At 43.5% G+C, this 21,259-nt stretch overlaps 2 protein-coding genes across 10 annotated transcripts in view; one reads left to right on the top strand and one right to left on the bottom strand.

Moving 5' to 3' along the window:
• The window catches only part of TP53BP1 (tumor protein p53 binding protein 1), a 98,106-nt gene extending 88,781 nt beyond the window's left edge, over positions 1–9,325 (top strand). For 4 of the 8 annotated variants that reach the window (XM_038580215.1, XM_038580212.1, XM_038580214.1 and 1 more), the window contains 7 exons: positions 744–935; positions 1,356–1,571; positions 3,199–3,414; positions 6,890–6,984; positions 7,749–7,948; positions 8,453–8,598; positions 8,971–9,158. In XM_038580215.1, the coding sequence (XP_038436143.1) occupies positions 744–935; positions 1,356–1,571; positions 3,199–3,414; positions 6,890–6,984; positions 7,749–7,948; positions 8,453–8,598; positions 8,971–9,158 (1,253 nt within the window). Of the gene's footprint in view, positions 1–743; positions 936–1,355; positions 1,572–3,198; positions 3,415–6,114; positions 6,263–6,889; positions 6,985–7,748; positions 7,949–8,452; positions 8,599–8,970 lie in introns of those variants that run through there. The other 4 variants (XM_038580216.1, XM_038580213.1, XR_005381550.1 and 1 more) reach the window with 3 other exon arrangements.
• An 844-nt stretch (positions 9,326–10,169) lies between these two features.
• Positions 10,170–21,259, bottom strand: part of TUBGCP4 (tubulin gamma complex associated protein 4) — a 35,999-nt gene continuing 24,909 nt past the window's right edge. For both annotated transcript variants that reach the window (XM_038580241.1, XM_038580240.1), the window contains exons 10-18: positions 19,832–19,882; positions 19,306–19,411; positions 17,727–17,834; positions 17,159–17,297; positions 14,380–14,557; positions 13,753–13,887; positions 12,204–12,320; positions 11,435–11,574; positions 10,170–10,776 (exon numbers count right to left, since the gene is read on the bottom strand). In XM_038580241.1, coding sequence (XP_038436169.1) covers positions 10,764–10,776; positions 11,435–11,574; positions 12,204–12,320; positions 13,753–13,887; positions 14,380–14,557; positions 17,159–17,297; positions 17,727–17,834; positions 19,306–19,411; positions 19,832–19,882 — 987 coding nt within the window. In that variant the 3' untranslated portion in view covers positions 10,170–10,763. The remainder of the gene's footprint in view (positions 10,777–11,434; positions 11,575–12,203; positions 12,321–13,752; positions 13,888–14,379; positions 14,558–17,158; positions 17,298–17,726; positions 17,835–19,305; positions 19,412–19,831; positions 19,883–21,259) is intronic.

Below are 21,259 nucleotides of genomic sequence, written 5' to 3'. Positions count from 1 at the left end.
ACGTGTGTAAATTGTTTATTGATGGATAGAGGGGAAGGAGTATGATCTTTTTCATAGGTTTGGGAATAGGTTTTATGCAAGATCACACAGCTTGGTGGTAGCAGAATTAGACCTAGGCTCAGGTCTCCTGAATTCTAGCCACAGTCTCTTTTATACTCCATGGTGTGTTCCTTATGACCTAAAGACCTTATCTTTAGGTTCTGAATCAGAGCAAGAAGTAGGTAAGATTAGGCAGGAAAGGCAGAATTTATTTATTTTTTCCTTTCTTTGCTCTATATCTCTATTTTGATTTTAGCACACAAACACATGTTCTCTTTTAGAGTGATGTCATCTTTTACCTACAACTTAACTCAAGAATTATGACTCAGCCTCCAAAGAAACCAAGAAGGAAAGGTTTAGTAAATTATGGGATTGTTAGAAACTACATGTCACTTCACTTCAAGAAATAATTGAACAACTAATAACTCATAAAGGCTGGCTTTAGGAAGCTTTATTTTGTAATTTTATAAAGGGTTCCTTCTGTTGAGAAACTTTCCATCTCCCAATTCCAGGGTAGTAGCTACATATATTTATAAGTGGTGCCATTGTCTGGGATTGACAGCTGGCATTTATTTAAGTAGTAACTTCAGTGCACTGTTGGACCTCCTAATGCCCTAACCCAAGCCTGCTGTGCAGAGCCATTTTGAGTGGATGCTGAGCAACGTAAAACAACAGCAGGCTGCTCTTATGTTGTTCCCACCCAGGAGTGGTGAAAGGGCATAGGAAGGAGTCTGGAGAGCTGTACTACAGCATTGAAAAAGAAGGCCAAAGGAAGTGGTACAAGCGGATGGCCGTCATCCTGTCCTTGGAGCAAGGAAACAGATTGAGGGAGCAGTATGGCCTTGGCCCATATGAGGCAGTAACACCCCTCACCAAGGCAGCAGATATCAGCTTGGGTAAGACGTTTACTTCCTGAGAAACTGCCTCCGGGCCCCTGCTCTGTGGTGGGAGGAGTGAATTCTAGAGCAGTCAGCATGCTTTCCTAAATCTTACTCTTCCTGTGTGGTGCTGTGAGATGCTGATGAGCCGCCATGTTCTGGAGCCACTGCCTATCTCTGTTTCCTCCCTGGGACCAGTTAAGTTAGTAAATCCTTAGATTCTTCTGGCCTCCTCGGTTCTGCAGGGTCCAGACATATTTCAGTCATGATTGAGACTGAAACAAAAAAGATGGTAGCTTTCAAAGAGGTTTCTTGTCCCTACGAGAGGTGGGGGGAAAGGGTGTGGTGCTCTCTAACTTGGAGAGTTCTGCCTGGCTTCTTGGAGTCCAGGACCTCAGACCATAGGAGTTGACCAACCTTTGGCTTATCCTATTGTAGACAATTTGGTGGAAGGGAAACGGAAACGGCGCAGCAATGTCAGCTCCCCGGCCACCCCTACTGCCTCTAGCAGCAGCAGCACCACCCCTACCCGCAAGACCACAGAAAGCCCTCGTGCCTCCTCGGGAGTTCTCTCAGGCAAAAGAAAACTGATCACTTCTGAAGAGGAACGGTCCCCTGCCAAGCGAGGCCGGAAGTCTGCCACTGTGAAACCTGGTGAGTGCTCCCTTTTGCCTCATTCTCCCTCAGACCACTGTGGAATGTAGGGTTAGCTGCTGGAGAGATGGAACCTGATAATCGGCAATGATTCCTCTTTCCTGGCTACAAAGTTGAGGTCCCACACAAGCCCTCTGCTAACTCCATCCACCTCTACCTATCTCCCAGTAGAGTCCAGTGGAGGTAGATAGGATGCCAGGTCTTGATTGGACACATATATTGACTTTTGTGTAGGTTCTAAGAGGGAAAGAAATACTGAATTTTAAGTAGATTCAAAGTAGGTAAAATTGGTCTTCTATCTCTTCTTTTATGTGACCCCATTTTATACCTCAGCAAGCTCTGATTCCCCCTCTTTTGCGCTAAGGGTCCTCTGGCTCTCCCAGACTTCCTTTTGAAAGCTAGTACCTCAGTCTACATCTCTCCTCCTTGCACTGTTCCCCAACTCCTTTCCAGTCCCTCATGCTTCATATTAACAGGAATTTATCCATCTATTGTTTACTGAGTCTCTACTGTGATCCATTCACAGCTGCTGGGGTAAAGTCTTCAGTGTCTGCCCTCTGAGTACAGCAAACTGAAGGAGTTCATCGATTTTTACATTGCCCTGGCCCCAGAGCTGCTTTTGTTAACTGCGTCTTTGGGTTGTGTCATCTCCATATCTAACGAACACTTTTGTGTTCAGGTTATGTGATGGAACTAAGTGCTTCATAAGTATTACCTCAAATAATCCCTGTGAGGTATAGATGCTAGAATTCAGTTTTCAGTTGAATCTGAGGCACGGAAAGGTTGGCTAACTTTCCCAAGGTGACATAGTAATCCAGAATTCACATGCAGGCAGTTTGACTTTGAAGTCCAGGCTTATGCATACTACATCAGACTGTTCTCCTCCTGCTGGTTTTGTTTTAGGGAGGCATGACCTGTCTGTCATCTTAGCCTCCTAATGAGGCTATGATTCCGCTTCTCCAAATCAGGTATTTGTTTTCTTCTTGAGGACTTATTGGGGCACTCCTAGCATGGGTGTTCTGGGAGTCCTGGGCCGGCTGGTTCACTTACCCACCCCCAGGGGTTGGAAACTGGGACAGTTGAAACAGGCTGTTTTCATGTGGTTCAGTCAACATGTGAGAACACTTTATTATCAAGTATTCTGTGCACCATTCTGGTGAGGGTCAGGGATGGGGTGGGAGTATCTGCCTGGGACATTTCTTGGTAATAAAAAAGTTGGCTTTTTATTGTTTGCTTTTAAGGGCTATTTCAAAATATCACATATCCTGGGGAAATCTGAGCACTGGGCAGAGAAAGTGGGCTGAAGATTTCCAAATATCTCTCACTCTTACCTAAGCTTTGTATTAGAACCACCACTTTCTTCAGATGATCTCGGAAGTATTTGTTTGGCTGTACAAAAATAATACTATTGATTTTCATTTGTGAAAAAATAATGTATATATCGTCATGATTGTAAAATATAAGTATATCAGATTTTCTCTACTATAAATCGGGTCCTAGGTTATGGACCATAGGAATGGTCTTTGGTCAGTAGCTCAAAAAAGTTGATCAGGACATTGCCTAGCCGTCCTGTCATGCCTAGGCAGCGGTGTGTATCCTCTAGTAACTGTGTCTCTGTCCTTTCCAGGTGCAGTAGGGGCAGGAGAGTTTATGAGCCCCTGTGAGAGTGGAGACAACATGGGTGAACCCTCTGCCCTGGAAGAGCAGAGAGGGCCTTTGCCTCTCAACAAGACCTTGTTTCTGGGCTATGCCTTTCTTCTCACCATGGCCACAACAAGTGACAAGTTGGCCAGCCGCTCCAAACTGGCAGATGGTCCTACAGGAAGCAGTGAGGAAGAGGAGGGTAGGTCCCTAGGAAGCCCTGGCGGCTCTGACACATGGGCGCTTTGTTCCTTTTCATTCACTTTATGAACCTGTAAAGGAAGCAGTGCAGGTAGTATCTGGGATCTTGGTCTGGGAAAATTAACTAGTCCTGCTTTCTAGACCATTTATAGACCATTTCCACAAGAGTCCTCTTAGTGGCTCCTCAAAACAATCTTGTGAGGCAGATGGGAAATAGATCTTATCATCTACTTTACCAAGGAGGAAACAAGCTTGGATAGGTTAAATAATTGCTTTTTGTTTGCTATAATGGTGATAGACTTGGGACTAGAACCCTTGTTTGTTTTACCCTACTACAATCCTCCAAATCAGTTAAGTTTCTGAACACCTACTGCTTTCCCATCTGTATTCTAGAGGCAACTGCTAGAGAAAACCCATGTGGGGGCTAAAGTTCATTCTCTTGAGGTCTGAGCGTAAGATTAAGAATATAGGGTGCTCAGGGCCCCAGGGTATTGTAGAGAAATAGCTTCTAAGCTTCTCTTGTATCTCTCTTCAACCTAAAACTACATCTATATATTGCATTTCTATATTGTCTGTTACCTTGGGATTGAGTCAAAGCTGTAGTGCGGAGAGATAAAAATTGTTTCAGCTGTCTAAAGAGTGTGATCTAGGAGATAAAATGGGCAGAAGCAAATGTATACACTATAAGTGACTCACAGCATCCAGATGTGTCTGAACACTTAAGGTCAGATGGGATGATGTTCTGCAGATTAGAGTTGACTCTTAAGGAATTGAATTAACAGGATTATCATAACAGAGCATCACTGAAGATTTGTGATGGTTGGCATTTCAGTGTGTGGATGACTCTTTGCTCACTACCCAAAACTGTATCTGACCAACTGTAGCCATGTGGACATTGGTACAGGGACATGGGAAGGATGGTCGGGGAGTTGTAGTTAGGGTTTGTGGTATTTGGAAGGTACATAGAGTCATCGGTTGAGCCGCTCTAGAGTGTAGGAGCAGGTGTGGCAATGTGTGGAGTTTCAAGGTTAGGTGTGTACCCAATCTTGTCTGTCAGAATTCAGATAGGTTTCATTGGAGAGAAGGTGTATGAAGAGTTTCCTAGCCAAGACCGTAGTTTTACTTTGATCTTAATGAGTCCCTTGAAGATTGTGTGAGATGTGTTGTGGCATCAAAACAGTTTGTGGTCTTGTGTTTTCTTTTGCTTTTATGGTGTTGCTAGACTCTGGACCTTCTTTTCTAGCCCTTCCCTAGACCAGGGCTTCACAAGGCAACTCTATAGGTGTTTTATTTGTGGGTTGGTACAGCATGGTCAAGAAAGCCAGCTATGGTATGAGATGCAGTTCCTTAAATATCTGTGACCCTGTGTGTGATTACTAAACTCTACTCATAAAAATTCTTTCCATTATTGATACATCAAATGTTTTTAATTCCAGCCTTATAACCGAGAGTGGGGGCGGGGGGAATGTAGGCCTTGTCTAAATGAGTAAATTGGACATTTTTCAGAGATTTCCAGGTTTCTTGTGGAAAGTGTGGTTATACTGAACAGTCTGCTTTATGTTGCTCCTTCATCATTGGACATTGCCCAACAGTACCAGAATCCTTGATATTTTTGGCATGTAGGATGTTGAGAGGTCCCTCAAGAAGCCTGAAGACATTTGTACTTAAACAGTCTTCTAACAGAATATCAACAGTTTTAAAGAAACTATGTGATATGACTTGTAGAGAAATGGAAATCTCTTAGATGCTAGTTTAGATCAGGAGCTCATAAATATTTGAATCTGTTTAATGAGACATATTTATTAGTGAATTAAGAATATGGCAGCTGGTGTTAGGAGGCACACCATTAGGGACCCATCAACCATGGGGATTGACTCTGGAGTTGGGTTCTTTTAGTACCTTCATCCTTGATGTAGATGATGGAATTAAAAATCTGTTCATTTTAGCCTCTGGTGGGGCAGGGCCACTCTTAAGTCACAAATAAATTAAATCGAAGATGGGGAAAAAATAGAGTAGACAACTACTGCCTTGGTGGGGTAATAGTTGATTACACAGAAGCAAGGAAATATAATTGGGGATTAAAATCTAAATGTTAAGACTAGAAACCGACCTGTATTAAGCAGACATAAAATAGAAGTCTTGGGAAAAAGAAAGGACCATGAGAGGCCTTGGCAGTGACTCAGCAGTAGAGTGTTGGTACTGAAAATTGTGATGAGGTATATTGAGATGGATCAACAGGATGCAGTGACAACACTGAGACATAGTCCTGGTATATTCTGAGTTTTTTTTTTTTTTTTTTACAACCATTTAGGGTTTGCAGTTTGAGCTCTCATTTTAAGAGGGACATGGAGAATGCTTAGTCAAGAAAAGAGCAATGAAGGTGAATGGGCTGGCCAGTCAGACCTAACCCAAGGCGTAGAGGCCTGAGTGTGGGGCATCAGCAGTCCCGAGCAGCTCCAGCAGGCAGGGAGGACACCACAGGGCTGGCCTCTCTGCAGGGGGTCTGCTGTGCCAGCCTTCACCACTGGGCATAAGGGGGAAGGGGCGTGGTCCTGGCGCTGAACTCTTATGAATTTGGTTGGGTTTTATTATTTGTGATAAATTCACTAGAACTTAATTTCTCAGAAATCATAATTAACTAAAATCTCTAATGTCTTGCTTTTTTCTTTTCTTTTTTTAATGTGTTATTTATATATGAGAGGAGCAGATATTTGGTCAAAAGAAGCTATTTCTAATTGCCTAGGGTCATTACAGCTTCAGCTTCATCTCTCATAACTTCTACTTCACCCTCAAGGCTGTAATGCAGTCATTGATGTTCAGTGTCCTGAGGTACTTCAAGATCATCAAAGGTAGATAGTTTTCAATAAAAAGGTTGAAATAGGATTTTACTGGCTAACCTTCACTTAATCAGTTACATTTTAGAAATCCCACTTTGAGCATTCTGGTTCATCAAAGTTTTAGTGTATAGGGGGTGAAAATGCTGATGAAGGGGAAATTTGAAGGCTTTGTTAGAAAAAGTGCTAATCAGTTATTCGTCTCCACAGCAGGCAGAATTGGAGGAAATGGGCTTAGTTTGCAGGAGAGATTTAGGGTAGACATAAGGAACAGCTTCCTGCTGGTAAGGGTTACTCAAACTAGAATACCTCACCATGGGAACTGCTTGTGTGTCCATCCCTGTTAACAGTCCCATGACTCAGTACAGAAACCTTTGATGTTTTTAGGTCTAGGACCTATCCCATTTCTCATCTTCGCCCACCCCTTCTACTCTTGTCCTTTCTTTTGGCAGCATTTTATAGTCCTCACAACGTAGCTCTTTCTGACCCATGGGAAAGCCCTTGTCCTATCTGTCTTTGGGATATAGTGCTATGGAGATAACGGGGGGGGAGTGTAAGAGAGAGCAGTAAGAAGCAGGCTTAAAGTAGCAAATAAGAAACTAATTGGTAATTATGATCCTGGTTGTCTCTTCTTTTAAATAGAATTTTTAGAAATTCCTCCTTTCAACAAGCAGTATACAGAATCCCAGCTTCGAGCAGGAGCTGGCTATATTCTTGAAGACTTCAATGAAGCCCAGGTGAGGCGTTTCTTTGTGTAGCTTCCCAGAGGGGCAGTGATGAGATGAGCCTGAGAGGGAGGGGTGAGGAGGCTGGGTACACCAAGTAAACAGTTCAGGAACTGGGGAAACTGCCACAGGGTTGTTGAATGAAATAGAATTTTTACTTGTGTGTAAGGAAGTTAGAACCTTTGTCTGTTAAAGGCTGTGGTTCTGTTTTTGGGACAAAAGCAGATTCAAATCTGTGTTTATTTATTTTTTTAAAAATTTTTTTATTTATTTATGATAGTCACACAGAGAGAGAGAGAGAGAGGTGCAGAGACATAGGCAGAGGGAGAAGCAGGCTCCATGCACCAGGAGCCCGATATGGGATTCGATCCCGGGTCTCCAGGATCGCGCCCTGGGCCAAAGGCAGGCGCTAAACCACTGCGCCACCCAGGGATCCCTTTTTTTTTTTTTTTTAATTTTTTTATTTATCAAATCTGTGTTTAATAGAAATCCCTATGACAGTGTTGCTGATTCTCAGCCTGGAAGGTTGAATACCTGGGATTGTGTTGTCCCTTGAGGGTTTAGGCCCTCAGAAACCTGGAGGTGAGGCGGGAGAGTACCTAGGGAAGCCCTTTGGACCTTTTATTGAGAAAGCAAGCTTTGGGCAGAAGGATAGGCTCAACCACATTTTAGGTAGTATTTGAAAGTATTCAGATCTGTTCTCTGACTCAGGGCTGCTTTTCAGGGGCTTTCTATAGAAGTCACCAGACCTATTGGTTTTTTTCCTTTTCTTCCAGTGTAACACAGCCTACCAGTGTCTCCTAATTGCGGATCAGCATTGTCGGACCCGGAAGTATTTCCTGTGCCTTGCCAGTGGGATTCCTTGTGTGTCTCATGTCTGGGTCCATGATAGTTGCCATGCCAACCAGCTCCAGAATTACCGCAATTATTTGTTGCCTGCAGGGTACAGCCTTGAGGAGCAAAGAATTCTGGATTGGTGAGTATTTGGAGCCCATCTAGGATGACAGGCAGGAAGATAGCAAGCTTTTGGAGGGGAGAATCTAGATAAGAGAGTATTTCTAGAAACTAGAATCCTCATAGGATAAATTAGAGAATTCGAGTGAATTCATTTGATCAGTTCATCTACTTTGTCCCTGAGGGATCCTGGTTAAGGACCGTTAGAAAATGTGTGACGATTTCCTTGTAGGTTCAGTATTCTCACCGTCTGAGGTTATTAGGGGACTAAGTTTGAAGCAAGGTAGTTTATTCTCAGCCCCAGGACAGACCTGGACAGCAGAAGGGTTGGATTTAGAAGGCCAGGGTCCCAGAGAATACACATGATTCACAGAAGAAGAGAAGGGGAGTGGTAGCCTAATGAAGGACTTCTGAAAACATTCACATGTACCCAAGTCCCTTTGCGGAAGGGCTCTTGTTGGGTGTAATCTGTCATGCTAAGGTCTTTTCCAATCCCAAGGTGCTGTGTCTCTTGACTCCTTTGTAGGCAACCCCGTGAAAACCCTTTCCACAATCTGAAGGTACTCTTGGTGTCAGACCAACAGCAGAACTTCCTGGAGCTCTGGTCTGAGATCCTCATGACCGGGGGGGCAGCCTCTGTGAAGCAGCACCATTCAAGTGCCCATAACAAAGGTACCTGGAAAGTGTGTGTGGTGTTATTGCTTCAGGGATGTCCTTAGACCCGTAGGTGTTAGGCCTTGTGGTCTGATAGGCTGACCTTCTCTGCCTAAGAGAAGAAAGGTACTACCTTCAAGAAGTGAGCCACTAGGAGTGAGGCACTGGGCTGTTGATGCTTCTACGGGTGTCCAGTGTGTATCTGTAAATATTTGTACAAGGTTAGCATATAGTGATGGTAACTTCACTTTTGGTTGTGATCAGTAACTCTTTGACAAAAAGACTGGAGTTTGGGCCCAATGCACCATCCTGGCTAGGAAGCACATCTTTTTTAATGGAAGGCTAAATGGGAGTCTCCTTTCCTCACTCACCTTCCCCTGCTTCCTGCAGATATTGCTTTAGGGGTATTTGACGTGGTGGTGACGGATCCCTCATGCCCAGCCTCGGTGCTGAAGTGTGCTGAAGCATTGCAGCTGCCTGTGGTGTCACAAGAGTGGGTGATCCAGTGCCTCATTGTTGGGGAGAGAATTGGATTCAAGCAGCATCCAAAATACAAACATGATTATGTTTCTCACTAATACTTGGTCTTAACTGATTTTATTCCCTGCTGTTGTGGAGATTGTGTTTTAACCAGGTTTTAAATGTGTCTTGTGTGTAACTGGATTCCTTGCATGGATCTTGTATATAGTTTTATTTGCTGGACTTTTATGATAAAATAAATGTTGAATCTCTTTGGTTGTAGTAACTGGGATTTCTTCATCCATTTCTTTGAACTTAATCGCAGAACAAATAGCAAAACAAAAAATAGTACCTTCTCTGGGGTTTTCAATAGGCTTGTTCATAGTAGGACAGCTAGCCAAGAAAAATAGGAAAATTAAAAATTTTTTTCCTGTGGCATCTTTGTCAAAGGGTGATCCTGGGCTGTCTGAAATTCAGTACTTCTAAAAATCTGATTTTATAGTAGGCCCTGATCATTAGTTGTAGTAAAGGTTGAATGGAATTGAACACTGTTCTAAGCTTCCTGTCACTTAAGTCTCTTTAGAGAACTAAAAAGGAAAAAGCACCAATTGCTGTGAAAGGGCAGGGACTACAAGCCTGATGGAACGACTTTCTACAAGGAAAAACTTGAGAAACATAGTGACAACACTTGGAAATGTTAGAAGCTCTAACCAGAGATCCAATTTTATAACAGTTATTGCTGTCAGTTACAAGAAGCTATTCCTTCCCTACCCCTAGCATCATCTCTGTTGATGTCCTCTCATTATCTAAAGCAGGAGTTAAAAAGTGTTTGCTACCAATTAGTAAATATCTTAGGCTTTCTGGACCATTTGATGTGTCACAAATACTCCCCTTCGCCATGACAGCATGAAGACAACCATAGATAAGAGGTAAACAGATGAATGTGGCTGGGATCCAGAAAATAAAAAGTTACAAAAACAGGTGGTGGGCCATAATCTCACTTCTCCACAGACAGCAATGGAGGGGGGTCACCTTTAGCACAAAAGGGCAGGAAATAGGACAGATGGAGGACCAGATTCACTGGCTATACTGAGGCCGGAATGCTTCATTCTTTTTCAGTACAAAGGGAGTTGTTTGTACAATGAATATTTATTTTGATTCAGACCAGTATGAACACTAATAATTACAGTAATGGTTGGGCCAGATTAAGGGAACTCCAACTCCTTTGGTTCTTCCAAGAGGGGATAATTAGACCTGCAGTTTTCAATATCTGAAATCTAAGAATTTGACCTCAGCTTTTTTCTTAAGGACCCTTTTTCTTTGTTAAAATACTACTGCTTTAAGTACATTATCAATAGCTAAAATTGCCCTTTTACCACCAGCTTGAGCAATACCTAGGCATATAGTAGGTGCTCAATAAATGGGTGTGTCCAACAGATGTTCTCAGTGTAATGGATCTTGCAAGGTCAGTGGAGAGGGAGCTGGCACTACATATCCTCTATGGTAGGGGAGTTAAGAACTCTAAGGTAGGGTAGACCCTTCCACGTGGGAAGGATCTGTACCCATGAATGTTCAGCAGTAGTAGCTTCTAGGAGGAAAAAGTAGGACCCTCACTCAGTAGGCTGCAAGCATTTGTTGAGTGGCTGAAGAGTAGGATGTTTTAAATCTTCTGTCACAGATTTGGGAACACGGTGAGAGACTGTTGGTTTGTGAACCAGGTATTTTCACATCCCAAAACTAGAAAACAACAACAAAAAAAGAGCCTTATCAAATATGCTTTCCCAAGATTTTCTTCAAAGAAATAGGAATCAGGGCAACCTGTGATCTACGTAGTGTCATCTTCTAAAACTCTTAAGTTTCTTTGACTCTTCCACTAAAGTCGCTTAGGAAAAATCTGCTTGAGGACAATTAGGAGACAGAAAGAACAATAAAGTGCTTTTTAAAAAATAGGACAGACCTCTGAGAAAAGCCAACCACCGCTGAATCTACTGGATTAAAAAGCTAAGAATTAGAAGGGGCGATCACCTTTCCCAAATGCAGAAGCTGGGGGGCCAGTGAGGCAAGGGTGCCTGAGGCTGCACAGCTGGTTAATGTCAGAACTGGGAACCAACTACTGCTCAGTTCTTTCTTCCAGCCCAGCTGAGAACTAAAAACCCATCTCAGCATCAGGAGTTTTAGTATTTTACTATGATGATGGCTTTTACTAGAAAATAAGCTTCCTTTGAATTAAGAGAGCTGATCAGACATAGCCCTTCATGTCTCTAAGCCTTAGTTTCCTTGCTTATAAAATGAGCTACTTGGATGAGACAGTGGCTGATGTCTCAGCTCTGGAATTACAACTTGTTAAACAGCCACATTCATGGAGTCCCCACACTTCCCTAAGGCTTGTTCCTACCTGCCCAGAGTTCCGCCAGCCTGGGTGTAGTATTTGTTATAATCTAGCCGTAAGAGCAGTTGAGCCAAATCTGAGTTGATCTGATGGTTCCGAACACTGGAGAGAATCTTGAATAGTAGTGAAGACTGGCGGCTAAAGCCCTGCAGAGAGAAGGACTCAGGCTGTCATTCCTATTCCTCTCAGACTCAACCAACTGTCCATGTGGAGTGAGGCTGGGGGGGGGGAGGGGAGGGGGTTCCTTAAAAAACTTGCTCAAAATTCTCCAGCACCAGCTGGCCTTCCCACAGCCTCGCTTCTATTAGCTCCTAAAAGGTCGTCTTAGTACTGAGTCCACGGATGGCGTGGCTTTGAGTGAAAGTACACTCCCATTCTCAGGAGGAAGTTAGCATCTATTCTGTTGATTACTGGGGCTGGGGAGAGCCTGCGCATTTTTGTTAGAGTCAGATAATTACAATCCCAGCGAAACGGAGTTCGTTCAAGGAAGGAGGTTGGATAGGAGGTTGTGAGAACAAAACCAATGCATGTTTGTGGGCTGAAGAAACTATTCACGGCCAAACTATTTTCAAATGCTGAGATGGCACATAACTATCTGCTTCAAAATGAACTGATGCCAACATTTTTATCTTTGTATCTTCTTATTTCTGTGTGTATATATGTATTGGGGAAATGCTTTATTGACCCAGAGGGAAAGATCATGACTCCCCATTGGCAAAACAAACCTCTACCCTTTGGACAGGGCTGCATACTGCCAACAGCCAGGCAGACTCACCTTGACCAGGATGCTCAGCTGGGCAGCCCCACGTTCATCCAGTGGGCCCAGGTTCTGACTGACCAGCGAGCAAAAGCTGTGACAGAGATCTAGGATTTCATTCAGGCAGTGAAACACCTACCCAGGAAATAGTTGGTATTAGGAAAAGAAGGAAGATAAATCTATGAGATTAGAGATCTGGGAAAACAGTCTGAGAGTTACTTTATTCCCATTCTTTGACCTCAGGAGAGACTGTCACGTATGAGTCAGTCCTGTGGGCTCCTCGAAATACAACACGTGTAACACCAACTCTTCGCTTTCTGGCAAAGATGCTACTATTCTGCTAGTAACCCCTGCACAAAACTTCCATTCTAGCCACATCAAATTAGGCATCGTCTCTTGGACCCACATGTGCTCCAGCCCTGAGCTTTGCTCAGAGTTACTCTCCTTAATGCCAGTTCAAGTTCTCTTGGTGGGGCACTCCCTTCCCCCCTGTAGCCTCTAGTGACCCCCCTGCTTCTCTATTATCTGTACTGTTCTCTTGGCATCTGTTCAGGCCACCTGTGTTGTTACTAGTCTGTGTATGTATGTATGTTCTGTTTCTCCAACTAGATTGTGAGCTCCTTAAGGGCAGAGCCATGACTTATACCTCTTTGTATCCCCAGTGCCTTGCATAAAGTAAGCACTCAATAAATATTTAATGGTCACCACCTGCTCTGATCTTCTGCTTTTCCCAAGGGTGTACTCATGCCACACGAGGGTAGTTGGCCTGTCACAGCGGCTTTTGGTGTTGTCCATTCACACAAACAGCCCTTGGAGTGGCATCTGTGTAACCTGCTCTCCCTTACTGAGTGCAGCAAAAATAGCTCCGAATACGAACAAGAGAAGTCTAGTGTTTGTGCTGTGGCAGGACTGAGGGATGACAGCTGGCTGACATCAGGGATGAAGCGGAATCTACGTAACTGTGAGGGGTCATTTCAACCTTCCCACTTTTTATTTGAGAATTTTCATGTATTTGTGAGCTTTAAAAAAACACAGGTGCCTGGGTTTCACTCCGGAGATTCTAATATAAGTGCTCGGGGCCCCAGATTTTTTGAAGCTTCTAGGTGATTCCCATGTGTAGGCAAGGCTGAGAGTAACTACCCTAAAGGAGAGGTACATATGTACACAAAGGGAGACACTATTCACTTGTCTGTGAAAACAACTCTCAACTGGTCAATCCTGATCCAAAAGATTTCTAAGAAAGTAAGCACTATGTGCTTTTCATTAGCCCTTCTGTGGTGTCAGAAAAGTTTTATTTAAAATTCTTTAAATTCTTCCCTTTGAGGGCTAAGCACATATTCTTTCTTCTATAGCTGCGCACCACATCCTGAGGATATAGTATTTCAGAAACTCAAAGACATTTAAGTTCCCTTTTAACAGTCCCTTATAGTTTTGCTTTAAGTTGTCAGAAAGGTTTAAAAATGGAGATTGAACAACTGTTGAATGATAGTTCCGTATCCTGGCAACTCGGGACCTAAGGGAACAGTCAGGGTGGAAGCAGTCTGAGGAAGCCCAGAGCCCTACTTACAGGTTTCAACAGGATAAAGGACTGAGCCAGCAGATTGCTAAGGAAGTGGTCATGAGCCAATCGGATGCTTTCAAAGTCACGGGTAGAATTGATCTGATGCAGCAGCTGTGAGAACTGAGACTCCAGCACATCTACCTGATGGGCAGTGAACAGATGCTTTCAGTACCTGGCATATTCTAAGCACTCAAGGACATTAAGATGAAATACAGTATGAAAGAAATTCTTGGAGCCACTTTAAAGCCGCGCAGAGGCCATATTACCTTGCCTTGTAGCAAGTTCTCTGCCTAATGCCTCATAACCCCAAAGTTCTGGCAGATCCCCCACTTCACGCCATATCGCCTCCACTGACTAACCTGGTTAAGTCCTACAGATTCCAGACGGCCTAGCCAACTAAAACTAAGGATCGAATCAGCATTGCTGACAAGAACCCTAAGCTCATTCTCCTTCATTTATTCCCACTTTCCTTTAAAATGCCGCCAAGAAACCCCTCCCAACGATCTAACCTGCATTTTCTCAACCCCCAACATCTCGTCCAATGCAGGACTGCAGTTCCTCTTTGGTAAATCCTGCTCATGTCCCAGACTTTTTTTCCCTACCCCTTCCTCCCATTCATCCCCTGACCCAGACCTGGAGATAGTACTGAAGATTATCCACCAAGAATGCCATGTGATTTCTCAGGCGCCACTTGACTGCGTCAGTCTGGTTGGACTTGAGGTGCTTGCGCTGCATCTGTAGGGCCCAGCAGTGCTGCAGCTCGGCCTGCACCCGGCGCACGCTCAGTAAGTACTTGAAAACAACATTGTACCTGGGACACAAACGGCAGGCTATTCAAGAATAAAACTTCACTTCCCACCTCACCTGCAAGACAGACCCCAGGACTCTGTGCCTGCCGCCCGTGCCCCAAAATGTAGGAAGGAAATGAGAATGGCTAGAGCTATGGATGAATTTGCTGTGGCTTATCAATATGGTGGGTCATTACATGGCCGCTAAAACGACTGCACTTCATCCGTTCAACTTAAGGCGGCTCCAGGCAATGGGATTCTGATTAAAAGGAACACTCAGGTTACATACAGCCTGATATGCTTTGTTTTATAATGCTTGAAACAACTGGGTAGAAGAAAAACATATTTTGAGGGAATATACATATAGATATAAAACTAAATATTAAAAGGACAAAAAAAAAACCGCACCTGGGTGGCTCAGGATTTGAGCACCTGCCTTTGACTCAGGTCATGATCCCAGGACTCGGGATCGAGTCCCACATCGGGCTCCCCACAAGAAGCCTGCTTCTCCCTCTGCCTATGTCTCTGCCCACCCCCCCCCCCCCCCCCCCCCCCCCCCCCCGTCTCTCAGGAATAAATAAAATCTTAACAAAATAAAACAAAATGAACAGAAAACAGTGTGGGAGAATGGTTACTTTGGGCTGAGGGAGCCAAGGGAGTGAGAGTGGGAAGACCACAGAGGCAGACATTATTGTCGGTGTTCCAGTTTTTGTGCTAGAAAATGGTTTTGCGGCATATGTGTAAATAGGAAGGAGGGTCTTGCATGGACCAATAATCAGAATGTGTTAGGAAGCAAGGATTTTGGTTAATGTGATGCTCTGTTCCAAAAAAGAGAACGCAGTGGAGGCCCCTTAACTGCTGCCTCAAGGCAAGCTCAGGGGCTGCTTGCCAAATGCCGAGCCCCATACCAAGAACACACATGGGAAGAACAGCTGATTCCTAGTGGAACTGGATCTGTTTACTTGTTCGTAGGCAGGCTTACAGACACCAATCTGATTTGGTTTTAAAATTACCTATTTCTAATGGAACAACATAGTAAAAAAGTACACCTTGTTTGGATTCTGATTTGAACAAACCGAAACATAAAAAGACATTTTTGGATAACTGGGAAAATTTCAATCTGTACCAGATAAGGACGTATTGTTAATTTTATTGGATGTGATAACTGCATTGTAATTACATTAAAAACATGCCTTTTCTGAATCGCATAGCGATGGAGGCAAATGACCTGTCTGGGATGTGCTTTACAAGGTTCTAGCGAAAAAAAGAAGAGATAAGACAAGCAGAATGTTGATAGTTACTGAAGCTGGATAATGTACCTGTGGGGGATCATTATAGTCCACACTTTTGTTTATATTTGGAAATTCTCATAATAAAAATTAGTTTTTAAAACTACATCTGAGATTGATTTCTTCAAGGGTGTTCAGAGTGTATCAAGTGAGGATGTAAGTGGACTGTTTGCTTGTGGGACACTGGGACACTGGGTTAAGACAAGGTCTATACAGCTTGCTTAGGTGGGCTGTGGGCTCTGAACCTGCCAGAGAAATCTCCCTCAACCAGCCTTGTTTTTGCCAGTTCATACCTAGGCTCTCATGCCCTAAGCTTCTCTACCCCAAAAGGTAGAGAGGACTGAACAGGAGCAGAGATGAGAGGCCCTTTTGTTCACATATTTCCCTTTTCATCCTCTTCCTCTAGTCCAAGCATAACAGCTGCCATCCTCCAACCAGCACGAGGGCCAGTGCCTTGACCTGTGTGACAGGATCTGAGAAATTCTTAAATGGTGTGGGGACGGATTTCACAGGCCACCATAGCCAGGCCTGCTTCTCCTGCCTCCCCTTCCCTAGAGCTCTTGGTCCTTGGGTTGGGGATGTGAGGTCCACATGAAGCTGAGCAGCAGCATCTGGCAGGCTCTCAGGATCAAGAACAAAGCTGATCCAAGAGTCTCTCACCACCTTGGTCCAGCTCCTGTATTCTATCCCCAGCTTAGCTGTCCTCACTGCGTCTCCCTGGGAGGAAGGAAGTGATCTTCTCTGCTGTGGCTCAAGTCCACAGCAAACACTTAGGAGGATAGTCTTCCCAAGTAGACCCACAAAAAATTACAAAAGTTAGGGAGGAAACAGCTAGTCTGATGGAACTAAACAAAGGCCAGATTCTCCATGTGGTGCCCAAGACTGCAGCTTCCGGAGGTCACAGATTGGCAGCCTGTAAACTACTTACTTTGCAACTTAAAAAAAAAAAAAAAAACAACAACAACAGGGGCACCTGGCTGGCTCAGTTGTGGGGCCTGAGACTCTTGATCTCAGGTTTGTAAGTTCAGGCCCTATGCTGGGTATAGAGATTTCTTAAAAAATAAAATCTTAAACACTACTGCCACCATACTGATGATTTGAGGGTTTGACCCTCCCATTCATCTCAGCACCAGCAACCCCACAGCCTCACATCCGCAGCTTCACTTGCTAATGTTTTCCGTCCGTTCCACAAAGGCATTGGAGTTTTCAGCCTCTGATTTACAGACTGTGTACAACTACCAGCTGCGCGGTTACCTTGCTCCTGCCGATTGTATTCCTGATCATTTCTACCCTTGGAAGTCCAAATTTACCTATGAGAAATTCAGAAATACTCACTTTTCCAGAACAGCAGGGGTGAAGAGAATGTGTAGTGGCCACTGCACTTTGTAGGAGAGACCTAGGGCTGCCCAACCAGATGCAGGGGCTTCCCGGGGAGAAGTTTCCCGAGAAGGCCCTTCTCTTGCCTGAGCAGCATCTGTTAAGAAAAAAAAGACTGCTGAATCTAGAACCAGAGCTTCGACAACATTCATGAGATGAATGCTTACTTGAGCCTGCAGTGTCAGAAGCATAAAGGTGACAGAAAGGGGACTTGCAGAAGAAGGCAAGGAGAGACTGTGGGAAATTCTCTTAGAGGGTCTTTTGGATTCTTTAGCCTTAAAGTCTGGTGGCTGGAAATAAATAGCGATCATTCCGGCAGCGGGACAAAAACAAAACCAAAACCACAGCCTGGGCATCCCATTTAGCCTCTCTGGACTTCCCTTTACTCCTGTATAAAACAAGTCACATGACAAGGTGCTTCTAAGGTCCAGAATGACATGGTTTCCGTGGAGGTGGATGGAAGGAGAGATGGGAGAACAGAGGATGAACCCATAGGAGCAGAAAGATGCAAGAAAGAATGGCAAACCTTTATGTTCTTTTCCGTGATACTCGATTGTCAAGTGCAATAGAGGGAGAAGGTTGTCATCGTCCAGCAATACCTTGTGTGCGGACTGTTGGAAGGCCACATTCACATCTGCAAGGCAGAGCACATGGGCTGACAAGAATGCCAGGCTTTGTAACAGACCCAGATGAGGCTGGCTTTCCACTTCTGTTCCAGCCTGCCCGTCACTGACACCAGGATGCCATGGACATGGTTGCTTTTGCCTGCCTAGCATGTGTTCCTCCTTTTCTTGCTGAAAACACCACCCAATTTTCCTTAGAGAATCACCCCTCCCACCTTATCCATGTGATTCATTCAGTGGGGTAGGGGTAGGCAGGTGACCCAGGCATACTCAAATAGAATGTAATACTCTACTTTGTTACCCTATTTTATTTAGGGATATAAACATGCCTCAAGTCAGGCCAACCCAGAGGCTCTATTCAGAGTGGAGCTTTTTTTTTTTTGTTTCTGTGTTTCTGAGATAAACAGAGATTTAGTCTATTGGATGTGAGCTTAGTTGGAGGCCATCCTGCTACCCTATGGAGCAGGCCTGTCCAAGAGAAAAAAAGGTAGAGGGCAAAGATGGAATGACACCAAGTCCTGAGGGCATCACGTGAGCCACTGGATCAGACTCGGCCTACAGCCTTTATACTCTGACCTTTTCAGGTAGGAGAATCAATACATTTTTTCCCCCCTTTGTGTGAGACTGAATTGGGTTTTCTGATATCTGCAATAAAAAAAAGTCTTATGTGAGTACAGTGGCCATCCAATGCTTTATAGAGTCAGAAAAAAGGTAACCCTGTCAGTTTCCCATTTTCTTTTCTATTTTTTAAAAATTCTGATCCTTTCCCGGCTCTCCTCATGTAGTTTGAATGGGAATGGTTATCATTCCCATTAGTTAAGAGTGAACCTTTCTGAAGTAAGCATATCTTAACGTCTGACATCTTTGATGCAGGGGTATGATTTGGACGGGGCTAATCAAAACCCTTTCCTGGAATCTTTTAATTTGCTACCAGAGAGACTGGATTTGGTTCCTCCTGTAGACACTGTGAGGTAATTTCTGGAAACTGTTGCTAGCCATGTTTCCAAATGGGACTGGAAGGCCACCAAAAAGCATGGAAGAGGCAGAGACCAGATATGGTACAAGAATTCTAGCAGTATGCAAGTCCCCAGTTTTGGTTGTTCTAAGGCCCAACTATACTCCTATCCCACTGGAGTTACAGATAAAATAGCAAATAAATTCCCCTTTTCTTAGATAGGTTTTCATCATTCACAACCTAAAGAATTCTAATACAAGTGGCAATTGCGATATGTCCCATAGGGAATGTGTAACTATCATCTGATAAAATTACCTGGTTTGTACCCACTCTTCCAGGAAAGGTCAAGAGGCTACTCCAAATGACCTCAAGTGCAGCCCACCTGAAGGGCCTTCCATATGTGGAAAGACTGCTCTGTAATTCACCAGGCTGCTCTTACGTGGGTCAGACTGAATGGTTCAGCAGCAGTCAAGAAACACCCTACAACTTTAGTCAATGGGTAATTCTCAGGTCCACAGGACAATTACCATGTTCAGTTACTGCAGTGGGTGGTGTTTTTAACATGTGTTGAGCTGTGTCAATGAAGGCCTGAAACAGTTCTCCACGTCCCAGAAGGTAAAAGTCTTTAATGATCTGCGGAAAGAATTTCAATTTACAATTCAGTAATCCAGCAGGGCCAGGAGCTCCTCACTATAGTGATTACACACGAAGTTTCTAATCTCATCAATTTGAGCCCAACCTACAAAAGGATATAGGCTTTTGGCATACTTCACAGGGGCATACTTTGTAACTCCTCAAGGCAGGACAACTGATGGGTCTTTGGTGTCAATTATTCAATGGCAACACAAGTCTATTATGCTAGAAGAAAGTAAATACCCAAACCTTTGTACTATAGTACATTTGTAATATTAGAAAGAGTTTGCCCTCTCGGATGAGGACATGTGAGGCCACCCTGGTAGTCTGAACGCAAGCAACCAGTGCTCTCAGGAGAGCCTTGAGAAGTCACTGCCTATCAGCATCATTTTAAGAATTAAAAGACAGTTAAACTATTACCTTCAGCTGACCCAGTAAATCTGACTCTTCCACCATCAGCTTCCAGAGATGCTATAAAAAGAACAAAACAGGGACAAAATTAGATTCCAATGAAAACTTCTATAAAGAATGGGTTTGTACAAATCCAGCAATATACTGAAAACAGAATATATGCCATGACCAAGTTGAGTTAATGCCAGGAATGAAAGGATAAAGTTTAAAAAAAAAAAAATTTAAGAAACCAAAGGCAAAAATGAGATATAGAAAGACAAACCAAGAAATGGACTCTTTTTTTTTTTTAATTTTTATTTATTTATGATAGTCACAGAGAGAGAGAGAGAGGCAGAGACACAGGCAGAGGGAGAAGCAGGCTCCATGCACCGGGAGCCCGACGTGGGATTCGATCCCGGGTCTCCAGGATCACGCCCTGAGCCAAAGGCAGGCACCAAACCGCTGCGCCACCCAGGGATCCCTGGACTCTTAACTATAGAGAACTGATGGTCAGCAGAGGGGAGGGAGGTGGGGGGATGGGTGTACTGTGAAATGGTGATGGGGATTAAGGAGGGCACTTGCCCTGAAGACCACAGGATGACGTACGGAAGTGTTGAATCACTATATCATATACCTGACACTAATGTTACACTGTATGTTAACTATACTAGAATAGAATTCTTTAAAAAATAGTTGAAAAAGTATACAAAAAAAAAAAATCCTAAAAAAGAACCAAGTTGTTGAAACAGTTGGATATCTACAAGCAAAAAATTAAAACTAGATTTATACCATGCACTATATAAAAAATTAATTCAAATTGATCATAAACATACACGTAAAACTGAATACTATAAATTTTGCAAAAGAAAACAGAAGAAAATCTTTGTGACTTTGGGTTAATTAAAGGTTTCTTAGAACACTGACAGCATGACCCATAAAAGAACAATTGATAAAATGTACTCTTCAATATTAACATCTTCTGCTCTTTGAAAGACACTGTGCAGATAATGAAAAGACAAGTCATAAACTGGGAGAAAATGTTAAGTCACATATCTGATAAGGACTTATATCCAGAATACATAAAGAACTCTCAAAACCTGCAATAGGGGATCCCTGGGTGGCGCAGCGGTTTGGCGCCTGCCTTTGGCCCAGGGCGCGATCCTGGAGACCCGGGATCGAATCCCATATCAGGCTCCCGGTGCATGGAGCCTGCTTCTCCCTCTGCCTGTGTCTCTGCCTCTCTCTCTCTCTCTGTGACTATCATAAGTAAATAAAAAAAAAAAAAAAAAAAAAAAAAAAAAAAAACCTGCAATAGTAAGAAAACAAAACCAATAAAGAAAGGACAAAAGATTTTAGCTGACACTTCACCAAAGAAGATACATGGATCGCAAATAAGCATATGAAAAATATTCAAAATCATTAGTCGTTAGGGGAACATAATTAAAACCACAATGAGGG

Source organism: Canis lupus, chromosome 30 (assembly GCF_011100685.1).
Source record: "Canis lupus familiaris isolate Mischka breed German Shepherd chromosome 30, alternate assembly UU_Cfam_GSD_1.0, whole genome shotgun sequence".
Lineage (NCBI taxonomy): Eukaryota > Metazoa > Chordata > Mammalia > Carnivora > Canidae > Canis > Canis lupus.
Note: the sequence above shows the minus strand (reverse complement) of the source record. Positions and strands in the feature narration are given on the sequence as shown.